General features: G+C 68.1%; 3 protein-coding genes across 14 annotated transcripts in view; all 3 read right to left on the bottom strand.

Annotated features, from left to right (window-relative positions):
- IPO13 (importin 13) overlaps positions 1-3,255 on the bottom strand; it is a 30,089-nt gene extending 26,834 nt beyond the window's left edge. The window contains exon 1 of the mRNA XM_059727702.1: positions 2,817-3,255. Coding sequence (XP_059583685.1) covers positions 2,817-2,918 — 102 coding nt within the window. The 5' untranslated portion in view covers positions 2,919-3,255. The remainder of the gene's footprint in view (positions 1-2,816) is intronic.
- Positions 3,256-3,474: 219 nt separating this feature from the next.
- On the bottom strand, positions 3,475-7,779 carry ARTN (artemin). Its single transcript, XM_059727721.1, has 4 exons — positions 7,598-7,779; positions 5,021-5,109; positions 4,547-4,736; positions 3,475-4,327 (listed from the first exon to the last, which is right to left on the bottom strand). The coding sequence occupies exons 2-4, from the start codon at positions 5,102-5,104 to the stop codon at positions 3,891-3,893; spliced, it is 711 nt and encodes a 236-aa protein (XP_059583704.1). The 5' UTR covers positions 5,105-5,109; positions 7,598-7,779; the 3' UTR covers positions 3,475-3,890.
- A 368-nt stretch (positions 7,780-8,147) lies between these two features.
- Positions 8,148-16,323, bottom strand: part of ST3GAL3 (ST3 beta-galactoside alpha-2,3-sialyltransferase 3) — a 267,669-nt gene continuing 259,493 nt past the window's right edge. For all 12 annotated transcript variants that reach the window (XM_059727709.1, XM_059727708.1, XM_059727707.1 and 9 more), the window contains one exon: positions 8,148-11,076. In XM_059727709.1, coding sequence (XP_059583692.1) covers positions 10,987-11,076 — 90 coding nt within the window. In that variant the 3' untranslated portion in view covers positions 8,148-10,986. The remainder of the gene's footprint in view (positions 11,077-16,323) is intronic.

The following is a 16,323-nucleotide window of genomic DNA, read 5'->3' as shown; positions in this document are numbered from 1 at the left end:
CAGGGATCTGCCCCCACACTCAACCGCGCCGCTGGGCCCTGCCCGCTGACCCCACATCCTGGCAGGCGCCTTGGGGCCAGCCCTGCATGCGCGGCACCAGGACCCATCCTCGCCTCAATGCCGAGTCAGTCCCACAGCCCCAGCACGCCACGCGCTCGGGGGCGCTCACCCCCTGGGAGGCACGGCCCCAGACGCTTTTGGGGCTGGGGGTGGCGGGGCAGAAGGCGGCAGCGGTCCGGCCCGAGGAGGGGAACGGCAGCAACACCAGCTGGGAGGGAGAAGCGCGCAGCTACGGCGCCTCGGCAGAGCTGGAGCGGGGCCCTGGCTTGGAGGCGCAGGGAGGGACACGCTGGTCTGGCTTGGTCTGCCTGCCCCCAGCTCTGGCCCGACCAGGCTCCCATGAACAACCCCCCTGAGCCTGGAGGGGCAGGAATGGGCGGGCAGAGGCATCCAGCCACCAGGGCCAGGGGAGAAGCTGCGAGCCCGGCACTGGGCTGCCCGGGGGTGGGGGCTCAGCTGGAAAGGGAAGCACAGCGGGACTCTGAAATGACCCCAGGGAACCCTGCACCCTTCCAGCCCGGCCCCAGCATCTCCCACCCACCCAAGCTACACCCCTCTAGGGCCTGAGCAGCCGCTCCCACAACGCGCTGGGAAAGAGCCCACAGCTCGGGGAGCCGCCCGGGCAGGGAGCAGGCACAGCCAGTGTCTCCAGGGAGGGCCCCCAAGGGCACTGGCCCTCTCCTGTTTTCGGGGGGGGGGGGGGGGGGGGGGTACAATGGGTGGCCAGCCACGGCCAGCACAGGGGATGAGGGGGGCCAGGCTTTTGGCAGGGCTCAGTGCATCTCTCTGCTCGCCCCCCAGACAGGAGCACAGGATCCTCTGGCTGCCCTGTCTCGGCACCATTGCCTGAGGCCTCAGTGGTGGGCGTCTGTCTGCACGAGGCCTCCCCAGTGCCCAGTGGAGAGCGCCACATGATGACTTGCAGTCACTGCAAGCTAGGCCTGCTCCTTCTGCCTGCTCCAGGAGACCGGACCCAGGGCTCCAGCAGGACAGACCCGGTGCTCCCCGAAGCAGGCGGGTCCCCACAAGCCCCGCAGCCGCAGCAGCCCCCAGCAAGAGTCACGCTCCCGGAGCAGCCCCGAGCCCCGCGGAAGCGCAGGAGCCCTGAACCTCCGGGCTCCACTGCCCGATCCCGGCTCAGCTCCCCAGAGCTGCAAAGCTCGCACAGATGCCCGGCCTGGGCAGCGACTCGGTATGCAGCGCTCTGCCCTCTTCCCTCCCTGTGACCGGGGACCTGCCACCTCGACCCGCACGGGGCTGGAGGAGGGGAGGCCGAGACTCCTGGGGAGCAGGCGCAGAGGCTGGACCCGGAGCGGCTCGGGGAGCTCCGCTCCAGCGCAGCCCCTCGCACCCGCGCATGCCGGGCTAGGCACCACCCTGGTGCCGCCGACCTTCTCGCCGGCCAACATTTGCTTTATTGTTGGTGCACACAAAGGCGCTGTCTGTGCGTGCCCTTGGGGGGGGGGGGGGCAGAAGCATAACGATCCACCAGCCCAGTGCATGTGCAGATGGGGCTGCAGCGATGGGCTCCGCGGTGCCCACAGGACCCCCACGGCAGATGCAAAAATCCCCCCCTCCCATGGAGGAGGCGGGTGCTGGAGCCAGGAGGCAGGTCAGAGGCTCCTGACCATGGTACAGGCTGACCCGAGGAGGTGCCTACCCCACACACGCATAAGCATGAGTGAGGCATGTGCCAGGAGACCTTATCCCCAGCAAGGGCAGGCTGTTGGGAGCCCCCTGGGACCCAGCTCCCAGAGGCCCCGCCAGGCATTCGAAGCTCCCTGACCCACCGAAACCATCTTGTCCTGACCCCCGGCTGCTGGCAGGGGACTTCTTGGCTCCTGGCTCTCCTCTGCCTCCCCACCCCCAGCTCTGAGGCCAGGCGGCACTGCTCCTACAAACAACCGGGGCATGAAACGGGCAGGGCTGCCCGCTTCACCACCGCCGTGAACCCAAATGCAGCCGGCAAGGACCCCCGGGCTGCGGGCTCGCGGAGCTATGCCCCCGCCGGCGATGCCCCGCAAGCTCTGCACCGCTGCAGGGCTGGGAACAGCGCGTCCCCTCCCAGCAAAGGCTCGGCTCTGCAGGCCCCGGGAGCTCGGCCCGCTGCTTCTCCAGGGGCGAGACCCCGAGGAGACCCCGCTGCCCAGCTCACCCCGCTCCCGCTCCCGCCGCCTGCTCACGGGCAACGCTAGCGGGAGCCGACCTTCCGGGCCGGCGTGCCACTGCCCCCCTCGAGCGCCACTGCCATCGCCTTCCCCTGCCCTATCTACTGCTCTGCCTTCTGCTCCCCGCTGTCCGATCTGCTGCTCCGCTCCCCGCCCCACCCCTGATCTGCAGCGTGCCACACGAAGGCCGCCGGCGGCGCTTGCGGTGGCTGCCCCGCGGTCCGGCCTCCCCCCGCTGACGCCGCGCCGAAGGGAGCTGGCCTCAGGCTGCAGGAGCCGGTCGCTCCCGCCTCCTGGCTCTGGAAGCCGGTGACGAGGCCAGTGGCTGGGCCCGTCTCGCTCGCTCGCTCGCTCGCTCGTCGTGCGAGCCCCGCGGGGCCTAGCTGCGCTCCCAGCCAGCCCCGCCGGCGTTCAGTGCGGGAACCTCTCCCCGGCCCGAACGCAGCGCAGGGCGACACAAGTTGCGCTTAAAAGACTGCCGCGCGTCTCCAGCTCGCTGCCGGGCCCCGGCTCCCCCCCCCCCCGGCATCACAGCACCCTCGCCCGGCCCCACGGTGCCCCCCGTGTGCTGCCATGGCCCCGGCTCACCTGCTCCACGTTCTCCACGGTGAAGTCCAGGGCGGGCGCGGGGGCGACGGCGGCGGGGCTGGGGGTGGGGGTGGGGGGCCCGGGCTCCCCCCGCCGCTCCATGGCTGGGCTCAGCGCCGCAGGGGCAGGGCGCAGGCGGCGGGGGGGCCGCGCCGGGCCATCGCGGGGGGGGGCGGCCCCTCCTGGGGGGGGGCTGTCTGTCTCTTCCTGGGGGGGCTCCCCTGGGGGGGGGGAATCAGTCCCTTCCTTGAGGGAGATGTCTCTTCTCGGGGGGGGGGGCGGTCCTTTCTTCGGGGGGGGGTTCTGCCCCTCTTCTTGGGGGGCTCTGTCCCCCTTGGGGGTCCTGTCCCTGCTCGGGGGGGGGGGGGCGGTCCGCGGGGGGGTCGGTGCCGGTGCGGGGGGGTCCGCGCTGCTGCCCCGCCGCCGCCGCCGGCCGCACTGACAGGGGTCCTGGCGGGGCTGCCCGCGCCGCTGCCCGCCCGGCTGGGGGAGGGGCTCTGCGCAGGCGGCGTGGCGGGCAGCCCCGGCGCGGCCAGGCCCCCGGCGCCGCGCAGCATGCTGGGAGGTGTAGTCCGCGGCGCGGCCCGGCGCCCCCTGGCGGCCCGGCGGCGGCGCTGCAGGCGGGCGCACGTGCCCGGAGAGAGGCGCGGAGGCCGGACCCGGCTGGCCGCTTTATTGCTGCGGGAACCGGCGGCTGTACAAAAATAGAGTTTATCCCGCGGCTGCGATACAAAAGGGGGCGCGGGGACGGGCGCCAGCCCCACGGCACGGGCCGGCGCCGCTCGCGGACAATAAATAAATAACTTAGAGTAATAAATAGTTGGTGCGGGGCAGGGGGTGCCCGCCCTGGCGTGTGCCCACACTGCACCACCCCGGCCACGCTGGCAGCGGGCACGCAGCACCGGCCCCACGTCCGGCAGATGGGCGCCGCGACGGTCGCCCCGCCCCGCCCGGGCGGACGTGCCGCGGTCTCCGTGGGTGCACGTGGCGCGCGCAGCATGCAGCGTGGTCCGGGGGCCCGTGGCTGCGGGCACTCCTCTCGCGCCTAGGGGACTTTGGCACCGCGGGGGCCGCTCAGCCGATGCAGCTGCACTCGGCGGCCGAGAGCTTCTCCACCGTCTGCCACGTGTTCTGCACGTCCATGAAGGAGACGGCCTCGTAGCGCGTGGGCCGGCAGCAGGGGTGGCTGACCACGCGGTCCTGCGGCCGGGGCGCGATGACCTGCTGCCGCAGCAGGCTGGCCAGCGTCAGGTCGTAGTTGGTGCGGGCGCGGTGGCACGACCCGCTGCAGTACTTGAACAGCACGATCTCGTCCGAGTTGAAGCCCAGCCCCAGGTCCCGCACCTTCACCATCAGGCTGCGGATGTGGCAGTTGCGGCCCCGGCCGCCCTGGCCCGGCTTCTTGCGGGCCTTCTCGGCCCGGGCGGGAGCCAGGGGCGAGCGCTCGGCCCGCAGCAGCAGGTCCTCGGCCAGCTGGGCCTCGCCCGGGGCCCCCGCCGTCACGTTGTCCCCTGCGAACACCGGACGTGGCGTCAGCCCCGGGGGCCTGGGCTTCCCCGCTCGGGGGCCGGGCTCCACGGCTGACGCAGCGCCGGCCACAGGCCACGGCACCAGCCACGGGTCTGGGAAGAGGCAGAGCTCGGTGCTGGGGCCTCTGGGAGTGCAACCAGGCCCCTCCACCCCCTCTCCCCAGCCCGCACAGGGGTCTCCCCGCCCGCGCCGGCACCTACCGTACAGCTGGCTCCAGGCCGTGGCGAGCGGCGGCTCCGTGCTGTCGTCTTCGCCGGAGCTGGGGGAGCGCAGCCCCCCAGGCGTGGGGGCGGCGCCCAGGCTGCGGTTGTGATGCCAGGTCTGCAGGGTGCCCGTGGCCAGCCCGGCCAGCAGCGACAGCACGGCCAGGGCGCTCCACAACACCCCCTCCTGCAACGCAGCACGGCGCCGGGTCAGGGCCCGGCACGGGGGCACAGCAGGCCGCTCCAAGCGGGAGAGCAGCCTGGACAAGGGCCCCTCACCCCAAACCCAGCCCCGCTCCTGCCCTAGCGGAGGGGGCTCAGGGTGCACAGGCTGGGGGCCTGGTGCACGCAGGGAGGCAGTCGGGTTTGGGATTAGGTCCCTGCTCCACAACTGCCTGGGGCGGGGGCCCTCTAGGCCGTGTCCCCGGCTGCGCTGCCCATCATGCCCCCACCGCGCGGGACCGGACTCACCCTGGGCGTGGGGCGTGGGGCTCCCCAGGAGGGGGTGGCTGGTCCGGCAAGCGTCCGCGCAGGGCCCCCCGTGCTCCGCTCCATCCTGGCTGCAAACAGAGCCGCGGTTCAGGGGCTGGCGCCTCGCACCCGGCACAGGGGGGGACCCCTGCACTGGGCTGGCCCCAGCAAGCTCCCCCCTGCCCAGCACGGCCACCAGCCCCCAGATCTGGTCCAGGGCTGGAGATCCTGCCCCCACCCGCTCCCCGCCCAGCTCTTCTTGCTGGCGCCATGTGGGGCTGCAGGCACAGGTGGTCGGGCACCTCCCCTCCTGCAAGAGGCAAGCGCCAGGGATCAGACCCACGCCTGGCCCAGGCCCTTCTCCTCCAGGGGGCTGGGAACGTGCTGTGGGGCAGCCCCGTGTGTGGCAGAGGGGCCCTTTCCCCATGGCGCGGCCCTGGGAAAGTTCCCCAGTTCCTGGTGGGAGCCCGATCTCGGTGACCCTGGAGCATGAGCGCGGGTCCCGACTCCGTGGCCTTGCCCTGTGCCGCTGGGGCCCGCGGAGAGACTGGCGCTGGAGAGAGCCGGGGAAAGGGGGTCTGGGACACTGCTGGGGCAGGGCTGGCTCCCTCCCTCCAGGGCCTGGAGCCCTTGTGCCCCCAGGCGCCGGGCGGCACAGGGGCCGAGCTCTCCCCCTCCTGGGGGCTGTATGGGGGGTGGGGGCAGTGCTGTGCAGCCCCCCAAACCCAGGTGTCCCGAGCTGGCCCCACTTTTGCTGGGGGACGAGCGAGTGGCACCCAGTGCCAGAGCTCCCGGTTCCCAGCTGCCTGCCCCCAAGTGCCGCGGCCCAGTGCCCAGCGGCACGTCTGCTCCCACCGGGCTCGGGTCGGAGCAGCCTCCCCGGGCAGGGCCAGAGCAGGAGCATCCGCAAAGCATCCTGCTGCCCCTGCTCCGTGCCCCGAGCCGCCTGCCACTCCCAGCCCTGCGCAGGGGAGGCTGGGCAGCGTGGTATCTGGGGTGGGCAGAGGGAGCTCCCACCCGTGTGTCTGCGCAGCTGGTGCTAGGCCCTGCAAGGGGGAGCCAGGCCCAGCCTCCCCCGTGCTCGCAGACACGGCTCCCAGCCCCTCGGCCGCAGCTCGGCAGGGCGGGACGCCGGCCAGGCCAGGCACGTGCCAGGCGCCAAGCCAGCAGGCCGCTGGGAAGCCCCACCCCTGGTGCCTGCCCCTGTAGCCCCGGCCCCCGGGGACCGGCTGGTGCAGCCCTTCCACCCGGCCCCCAGAGCCGACCTGTGGGGACTCCCCCCAGTGCGCAGAGCCCGCCGGCCTGCTGCCGCCCCTTCCCCACCGACAACCTGCAACCCGGCTCCAGCCCCGGGCGTGCAGCTCCCACCAGCCAGGCCAGGCCTCCCGGCTTGGTCTCGGGGTCACTTGCACGCTGCCCCACGCCCCGTCCAGCCCCTGGCCACGCACCAGAGCCACCTGCCCCACGTGGCCGTGAGCCGTCCGCACCCCCGGCCCCAGCAGGCAGCTGACTCCTAGGAAAACGAGGGCGGGAAGGGACCTCCGGGGGTCACATCTAGTCCAACCCCTGCTCCAAGCAGGGCCAGCCCCGACTACAGCATCCCAGCCACGGCTTTGTCTACCCGGGGCTTCAACACCTGCAAGGATGGAGGCTGCACCGCCACTCGGGGCAGCCTGTTCCAGCGCTTCCCCACCCTCCTCGGGAGAAAGCTTTGCCTAGACCCTCAGCTCCACGTCCCCTCGTCCCAGGCTCTGCCAGCAACCCCGGGGGACGGGGGTCTGGGGCCGAGCCCGAGGGCAGCAGAGCGCGCAGGCAGGAGCGAGGGCTCCGGCCAGGCAGCTCCGTCAGGGCCCCGATCCTGTCCCGGGCTGGGGGCCCGTGCAGCGCAGCGCAGCGCAGCGCAGCGCAGCGCGGGGGACAGGGCTGTCCCCAGGGCGGCCGGGCTGCCCGGTGCCCGGGGCTGGGGACACTGGGCCCGATCCCGCGGTCGCGGCGCGGAGCTGCAGTGCGTCCCGACCCCATCGGGGGGCAGCACAGACCGGCCGTGCGCTGCCCGGCCCCAGGGCACTGCCCCCGGCCCGGGGCGTCGGGCCCGGCCGCTCTGCAGCCAGCGGCGAGGGGCAAGGGCCCGGGGGATGCCGGCGCGGGGCTGCACACGGGGCCACCCCGGCCCCGGCCCCGGCCCTGCCCGCACGCCCTCCGCAGCACGGGGCGCCGCTGGCCGGAGCTCGGCTCTTTGCCCGAGGTGCCGTCCGGCCGCCGAGCCCCGCTGCCCGCGCCGCCCCGGCAAGCGCGGCCGGCTCGGGGCGCTCCCGGTGGCGGGGGCGGCAGGGACGCGGCGCGGGGCAGCGGCAGCCCGGGGAGGGGGGGTCCGCGTCGGGGCCGGCTCGTCCCCGCGGTGGCGGCGGGGCAGGCAGGGACCGGGCGGGCGCGGGACGCGGCTCCGGACGGCTCAGAGCATCCCCCGACGGGCACCTGCCCCGGCCCCGGCCGGCGGCGGGCAGGGACCCCGGGCGCAGGGGCCGGTCGCGGTCCCCCCGCCCCGTCCCGCCCCGTCCCGTCCCGTCCCGCACTCACCGGCGCGGCCCCTGGTCCGGGCGCGGCCGCCGCCGCCGCCGCCGCCGCCGCATGGGACCGGTCCCCGGCGGGACCCGCGGGCAGGCAGGGCGGGCGGCGGCGGGACGCGCGGGCGGACACGGGGCAGAGCCCGGCGGAGCGGTGCCCGGCGCCGGCCCCGGTCCCCCCGCCCCGGCCGGCCGCGGGCAGCACTCACCGGGCGGGGCGGGCGGGAGCCGGCTCCATCCTCCCGGCCCGGCCGCGGCGGTGTCGGCTCCAGCCTCCGCCGTCACCTGATCCCGGGGCGGGGCCGCCGGGCGGGCGGGACGGACACCCGGCCGGGCCCGCCCCCGGCCCGCCGCCCCCTGCCCGGGGCACGTCCCGGCCGCGCCGTCCCGGGGCTGTCGCGGGGCAGGGGCAGGGGCGCGGGCGCCCGGGACCCCCTTGCTGCGGGGCAGCCCGACCCGGGGCCCCCGGGGGGGCAGCCTGGCCGACCCCGCCGCTGGCGCGCGAGGGCCACGATGGGGCAGGCGCCCCCCCAGCCGGGCAAGCAGGAGGCAGAGACGGGGCGGCTCATCACACAGCTTTATTGCTCCCGGGACCACAGGACACAAGCTGGGCACAGGCGCTCGTGCCCCCTTCCCCGCCTGCCCTGGCGCGGGGGGCTTAAAAAAATAGAAACTAAAACTATTTAAAAAACCCCCCCTCCCTGTGTCCAGGTGCCGCCGAGGCCCTGCCCTCTGACCCTGGCCTGGGCTTCCAACCTCCGCCTTCCCCGTGTCCCAGCAGCCCCAGCCTTCGCACACTGCCCAGGACAAGACCCGTCCCCGCACCCAGGGGGTCGCTGAGCTGAGGCTCGGCTCGGAGGAGTCGGGAGAGGAGGCCGGGAACACCAGGAAGGGAAAGGCGGAGGAAGGACGAGGCCAGGCGCTGCCACGTCCCAGGTGCCAGCACGTCCGGCCCCGTTCCGACAGCGCCCGCCACGCCGGGGCCCCCGCACCACAGCCCTGGGCAGGAGCTGCTCCGCCGCGCCTGCGGCTTCTTCTCTGCAGCACTCGGGCCGGGCGAGGGAGCAGGGCAGGCGCTGGCTTCTTGCAGCTGCTGAGCTCAGAGCCCAGGAGCCCACTCCCTGCCCTGGCCCACGGCTTGGCCTGAGGTTCCTGCCCAGAGCTCGCTCCAGGGGGTCCCCGCAGCACCTGCACCCAGCCCTGGGTCGCGGGCAGGGCAGGGCCCACAGCCGAGGTCCAAGCCAGGACCAGCAGCGAGCTCTGCCCAGGGGGTCAGGACGAGCTGCAGCAGCACCAGGGTACGGGCTCCTCAAGACAGGCCGCCTGCTCCAGGCAACAGCTGCCTTTCTGGAGCCCCCTCTTGCCTGCACGGCCCTGGCACCCGCGCCAGAGAGACAGAGCCCAGGGCTGTGGGTTGGACCTTGGGCTCTGGATCCCACCCTTGGGAGGCCAGTGGGGCAGAGCCCGGGGGCCAGGGGAGGGCACAGGCCCTCTTGCTGGCAATGGGCACGGGGGACTGGAGGTGGCTGCTGCTCGGGGAGGATGGTGGTGCAGGGTGTGGGCAGCCGCACGGAGCCAAGAAGTCAGGTGAGCTCATGGGGAGCTCGGTGACACCGGCTGCTTGCTTCTGCCGGCCCCAGGAGCCAGCTGGCACTGCAACAGGGAAGGGGGGCACCTCAGTCCCTGGACAAGCCCTGGAGACTGCTCACTCCCGGAGTCCGTGCTGCCCCATCGGGGTCTGGGGGGGCCGAGGGCTGGCATGAAGCCACCACCGGCCTTGGCAAGGTGCTGCGCAGCTGCCCTCCACGTCCAGGTCAAGCCCTGGCCATGGAGGGGAGGGAAGCACAGCCCCAGCCCCAGCCCCGGAGCCCGCTGCCAGCAGACAGGCTGCTGCTGGCAAGCTCTGCCCACCTGAGCCAGTGCACCTGCCCCGGCCGGGGCAGGGGTTGCCTGCTCTGCCCCCAGGGACGCGCTGGGGGCACCGAGCTGCCTGGTCCCTGGGGAAGGGAAGGGGCAGGCAAGGGGCTGCTCGCAGGGGAAGGCAGACAGGCCCAGACGCCTGCTCCACCAGGCCTGGTGAGCCCTACAGGGGGTTTCTAGCTCCTCTGGTTCCTCAGGACTGGAAGGGGAAGGTCCCAGCAGGCTGGACGCGCCCCGGCTCGGCCCTGGGGCTGCCACACCCACCTGAGACATCCCTGGCCGTACCTTGAGGCGCTCGTACCGTTTGCTCCTAGTTCTGTACCTGACTGCACGCTTGGCCCCAACCCCGGGGGGAAGCAGGGGGATGAGTGGGGCCGGGGCAGGGGCAGCTGTTGGGGGCTCTGCTCCGAGCACCCCTTCCCAGGACAGTTCCCCGTGGCTGGAGTCACCTCCCAGGACACTGGGGGACACGCGACGGACGACCTGCCCGCCCCCACCTCAGGCCACGAGGCGTGGAGGCAAGGCAAGCCGTTTACCTAGGGAAGGGATGAGGACATGCCGAGGTTCCCAACCGCCCCCCAGCAGACCCCCCCCCAGCCGACATTGCGGAGGCAGACAGGGGATGAGCTGGGGGGGCTACACAAGCCCAGGTGTGTGGCACTTGCCCTGGACACGTAGCAAAGCTGTGGCTCAGCGCGATGTTAGACTCGCTTGCAAAAATAAATTACGCCCCCGCAGAGCCAAAGCACCACGCTGCTCCGAGACGCTGAGATCCAGGCTGCCCGCGGTCCCTGCCCCCATGCCGCACCCACGGCAGCCCCGCAGCGCAATGACCCAGGGTCCTTCGTGCCATCGCAGCTGGGGCAGGGGAGACCTGGCCACTGGGCAGGCCAGAGCAAAGCCAGGTCCAAGCGAGCAGCTGTGGGAACGCGGCTGCCTCCGCGGGGAGCAGGGAGAGCGCAGACAAGCTAGCCCCGCTCAGCTCCACCCAGGATCTCCCCGCGTCCCCTCCAACTGTAGCAGCACCAAGAGTCCAGTCTGGGTCGGATGGGCAGTCTCCCAGGCAGGCAGAGCACAGTCTGGCTCTGCTTGTCACATGATTCAGCAGCAGTTTTTTTGGGGGGGGAGGAAATAATACTTGGTACATTCAGCGCTGCTGCCTGGGCAGCGCCGCTGGGTTTGGCACGAGTTGTCTGGCTCACGGACCCTCCGGAGTCCTCGCCATGCAGTTCCAGATGCAGACGTCCTGTCTGCGGTGCTGAGTTCGAGGGCTGCCCTCACAGACGCACCCCCGGCTCCCGCCGGCAGCCCCTGGGCTGGGCACAGCGGGTACGGTGTTGGCGCGGCCTGGCAATCCAGGGAATCCGCCCGGAGCACCCGGCTGTGTCGTTGTTTCCTGGGACCCCGTGGGGGCTGCCCCATGGCCTGCTCCCGGCGCTGCGGCGACCCGTTTCCTCCCTTCTACGCAGTGGCCGCGGCAGCTCAGATCCCGCTGGTGAGGTCAGTGATGACATGGGCCTTCACCAGCTTCCGCAGGAACTCCTTCTCCCGCTGGATGTTGTGCGTCCAGGACTGGAAGGGAACCAGAGACAAGCAGTCAGCAGCTGTCCCCCACCCCGATGCACCGGCAGGGGCAGATCCAGGGGTGCAGGTGCACCTGCCCCTGGATTCCTGCTCCACCTGAAACTTAACACCACGTGCCTGGGAGAGGCAGCAGCATTTTTATCCAAGTAGTGCTAAGAGAGTGAATCCTCATCATGACTCATTGCAACAGGTTCCTGCTAATCTCTCCACTCCACAGGGGTTAACGACCCTCTCTGCTGTTCAACCGTCCTGATGTTCCACTCATCAACCTAGCCTTTCTGTCTGCTAGCCACTCCTGGTAGTCTCCCTCTCCCATTTCACAGCCCTGCAGACTGGGTTTAGCCTTAGCTAAAACCCTTAACTCAGGCGTGGTCATAGCAACTCGGATGAACGTTAACTCAGGCGTGAAAAATGACTGACAGTGAAGCATTGGATGCCCTGTCAAGATGCTCAGGAAGACTAGCTTTTGTTTTGTGAATCTGAATAAGTGATGTACATTTAACTACAGTGATTATAGGACTAATGAAACAATCTCTTATAAGCTAGTAAATTGGCATATGTTGCTATAAAGTTATATTGGTTTTCACTTTGATTTGAAACAGGTATTATAGCCCAGGGCCGCCAGTGTGTCAGTGCATCTTCTAGTTTCTTTAACTGGTGGAAAAATACGTGGCGATGCACCCTGCCATCTGCACCCGCCTTTTTAAAACCCAGCCCCACGGCGGTGGGCTCTACCTGAGCTGTCACCACACAGGAAAGGGCTGCGGGAGCCGTCATTAGCGTGCTAAAACCGTCAGCTCGGTGTTCAGGGCGAGCAATGCCAAGGATTATTAGGCAGGGAATGCTAGTGATCGGGAGCTCCCCCATGGCGCTGCTGTTGTGTAGAGCAGCGGTTTCCAACCTGCAGTTCATGGACCCAAGGGGATGTCCACAGTCTATGCCCAAGGGGCCCATGAGAGATGACTGTGATCAATCAAAACTATGTGAACCGCCACAGCCACCATCCAGAGGGGCCCGCACCTCCATTCAACTTTTCCAAAGGGGTCTGCAAAAGAAATAAGGTTGGAAACCACCGGCTTAGGGGGCTACGACACAGTAGCCAGCCATGCTGCAGGGGGCATGGAGGTAGAAAGGGGGACATGACTCTCCCCAGGTTATGCCGCCGGCCATGGACGGAGCCCGGCGCAGAGCCCGAGGCTCCAGCTCGCCAGTACAACCTGCCCAGGGCTGCTGTGTCCCCAGGGGTGCCTGCACTCACACCTGTGCCTGGGGAGCGGCCACCCAACTTGAACCCACCCAGTCAAGCCACCCCTGTCCGGCAGTGCCCAGTGGGACCCGTGCTGTTCTGGGCCCTCCACGTGCTCACGGGGTCTGAAGCCGTCTCTCCAGAGCACGGCTGTCAAATGCACCTGGCCCCAAATGACCTGGGGCCGGTCCCCAGGCTGGATTGGAGCAATGGGCCCAAGAACCCCGGACACCTCCCCATGCTCCCAACCCCATGCCAGATCCAGCACTCCACAGGTGTTAATGACCCTCTTCTTTTTAATGGTCCCTATGTTCTGCTAATGAAGCTGGCCTCCGTTCTGCTATGCTGCTGCCCGTGAGCTGCTCCTGGTCACGGAGCTCCTATTTCACAGACTGTTTTTAACTCATTCCAATGACGTTCTATTTTTAGACATTCTTCAACTGGAGAAAAATGTGCATTGTTTTATCGGTGATGATGTGCCTTGCCATCTGCACCTCCCTTTTCAAAATACTAGATCCACCCATCCCCAACTCCCATTCAGTCTACAAATGCTCACTCTGCTGTTCTCCAGCCCCTGCCCAGACAACGCCTGACCCTCCTGTGCCGCCGTTCGGGCCCCGGGTGTGCGGCTCTGCAGCTAGGGAGCCCTGGGAACTGCTGCTGGCATCAGAACCGTGCCCCAGGAGCACACTGGTCAGGGAACCCTCCCTCCTCGTAGCGTTTCGGACTGCCCTATGCACCCAACGACATGAGGATCACGGCCCTTCCCTGACTGCCGGAGGGGAGAGGTGGTGGTGGAGCAGCCAATGCGACCATCAGCACTTGTGTCATCCTGGGACAGCGCTGCGTACGCTTATGTCCACACAAGACCCACGTGTGTGGCAGGGCAGAACCGGTGCGCGCATCCCCCCCATCACCCAGCAGTAGCCATCACCATCCATCTCTCCACTGGCAAAACAGCTCTCAGCTCCCATGGGCTGGGGAAAGCAAGCCCATGCTCCAGGGACGGGGCCTTCTGCCTCCAGCTATGCTGCAGTCCCCACAGGGTGCCCTAGGCCAGCAGCATGATCAGACCCCATTGCTCAGGGCTCGCACCAGGGTCCTGGAGCTACTGCTCTACAGCATGCGGCTGCTCAGCAGATACCGGCTCCCCACAGCAGGCTCGTTCCCTCCTTGGCTTTGCTGTTTGTGCTGCTGCCGCAGCTTCGGTTCCACCAGCAATGATGAGTGAGGGGCCGTGTCATAGATTCACAGATTCATAGAGTCATAGATGTTAGGGTTGGAAGGGACCTCAATAGATCATCGAGTCCGACCCCCTGCACAGGCAGGAAAGAGCGCTGGGTCTAGATGACCCCAGCTAGATGCCTATCTAACCTCCTCTTGAAGACCCCCAGGGTAGGGGAGAGCACCACCTCCCTTGGGAGCCCGTTCCAGACCTTGGCCACTCGAACTGTGAAGAAGTTCTTCCTAATGTCCAGTCTAAATCTGCTCTCTGCTAGCTTGTGGCCATTGTTTCTTGTAACCCCCGGGGGCGCCTTGGTGAGTAAATACTCACCACTTCCCTTCTGTGCCCCCGGGATGAACTTATAGGCAGCCACAAGGTCGCCTCTCAACCTTCTCTTGCGGAGGCTGAAAAGGTCCAGTTTCTCTAGTCTCTCCTCGTAGGGCTTGGTCTGTAGGCCCTTGACCATACGAGTTGCCCTTCTCTGGACCCTCTCCAGGTTATCCGCATCCCTCTTGAAGTGTGGTGCCCAGAATTGCACGCAGTACTCCAACTGCGGTCTGACCAGCGCCCGATAGAGGGGAAGTATCACCTCCCTGGACCTATTCGTCATGCATCTGCTGATGCACGATAAAGTGCCATTAGCTTTTCTGATGGCTTTGTCACGCTACCGACTCATGTTCATCTTGGAGTCCACTAGGACTCCAAGATCCCTTTCCACCTCTGTGCCACCCAGCAGGTCACTCCCTAGGCTGTAGGTGTGCTGGACATTTCTCCTCCCTAGGTGCAGCACTTTGCATTTCTCCTTGTTGAACTGCATTCTGTGTCCCTAAAGCAGAGCAGAGCAGAGGACTGCCGTGATACGCTCAGCGCTGGGGCTCCTGCCAACGGGATGGCAGGGAGGCCAAGGACAGAGCACGTGGTATAAAGGGACGGTGGGAACTGTCTGGAGCAGAGGCAGTCGTCAGCTTCCCACAAACATCCTCCAAGTCCCCGAGAGAATTGCAGTGCATTGCAATGTCCCACAAAGCCCCACGCTAGATGGTGGCACGAGGAGCCCTGGGATGCCTGCCCGTGGGCCCGGGGTGTCCTGCTGATGCAGCTGCCTGGTGTTGCTGGCAGGCCACTAAGCATGTAAGCAGCCAAGCAAACCTGCAGTGTCAGCAGCTGTGCACTGGCACGGACGCTGGCAGCCAAACGTCTCCGGATGGCCACGGCCCGAGTGCTGTTGGTTACCCTCTGGCTGGGTGCAGGCTGTGAAGTATCAGTCTCCAAGGTGTGGGTGGAGCAGGTCCTGGTCATTCAGCATGCAGAGCTAGACCCACTTGTGCCCAGGGCAGCCTGGCTTGACATGCACAGAGGAGAGAAGCCACCAGCTCTGCCTGAGCACCCGCACGGGTTGCAAACGGGCCTCTGGCACAGGCACGCGGGGGCCCACGGCTGTCGAGCTGGGATGCAGGTGCACGGGTCATGGTCAGACCCAGTGACACGCTGACAAGGGCAGGGCAGGGCAGGGCAGCTGTGCCGCTGCTCTCAAGCCAATCCAGGCCCTGGTGTTTAAGGAACTTTTTTTGGCATAACACAGACTCTGGTGAGGCATCTTCCCAGCCGGCAGGGTCCGTGGTCACCTCGGTTGGTGCCTGCTTAGGAACGCAGGCACATTCACGATGCAGGGGGCCACGCCACGGGCTGACGCTGCCACGCTGCACGGCTGGCTTAAACCTGAGGCAGAGGAGGATTCTGTAGGTGAAGAGGAAGGGCCCTGGCCTGTCCTTTTACCTGCTCCGGAAGGGCAAGTCCAGAGCTTTCATGGGGAGCTGCTTTGCAAAGCTGCCAGGCACGGGGCACTGCACTGGTGGGAGGGATGTGGCTTATCTCCAGGTTACTGATCGCAACAGAGGAGCTGGCTCCCAGTGACCGACGTGACTAAGCAAGCAAATGCAATCACATCCCTGCACCGTGTGGCTAGACAAGACAAGCAGGGAGACGGGAAAGTCTCACAAGTGCCTAGAGACTGACCTCACGTGTGCTTCGGTCCCTAGCACCCGCTGGCTGTCATGGGCCACAAGCGCCTGAATGCCTGCCCTGGGAACCCACGTGCCATCCACATGCACGGGGCTCAGGCTCCCGTGGTACCGAGTAGGAGGGTCACGGCACGGCTGCACGAGGGACTAGGTGGGCTTGACCAGCAGGTGCAGCAGGGCTGGCTCTGCAGAACCAGGAGCGTTGCATGTGCGTGGTTCAGGGCTGGAGAGTCCACACGTGGCACCCACCAGCCCCCAGCACTCAAGTCCTGCAGACTGGGACTGTTACGAGGACGCTGGTAAGGGCATGGAGGATCGAGGCCCCTGCAGTTTGAGGCTCCCTGCATCGCGGCCAGGCAGGCACGCAGGGGTGGCTGGTGGGGAAACCTGGCTGCACTGCACCGGGCTGCGGGACGTGTCCTCCACACCTCTCCGGGAAATGTCAAGGTGTCTTTGTAACCAATCTTGCCTGCAAATCACCCTGGAGCTCTTTCAGCCGATGCATCGTTCTTTGATGCAGCAGGGACTTCAAGGATCGCCGAGGCTGGGCTGCTCCCAGCTCTGCCCGGGGGGCTGTGTGGGCAGGCCCGGGGGAGTAGCTGCACGTGCCTGCTTGGGGCAGCGTGCGGGCAATGTGGCTAGGAGCCAGCTCAGCCTCGTGCGCAGCCCATCTCCAGCCATGCCGCAGCTTGTTTTTCTTCCTCCTTTTTCCTTTGACAAGTCAAAGCCGCAGCGCAAGGATT

Source organism: Alligator mississippiensis, chromosome 5, assembly GCF_030867095.1.
Source record: "Alligator mississippiensis isolate rAllMis1 chromosome 5, rAllMis1, whole genome shotgun sequence".
Taxonomy (NCBI): Eukaryota; Metazoa; Chordata; order Crocodylia; family Alligatoridae; genus Alligator; species Alligator mississippiensis.
This window is presented reverse-complemented; position numbering and strand designations above follow the sequence as displayed.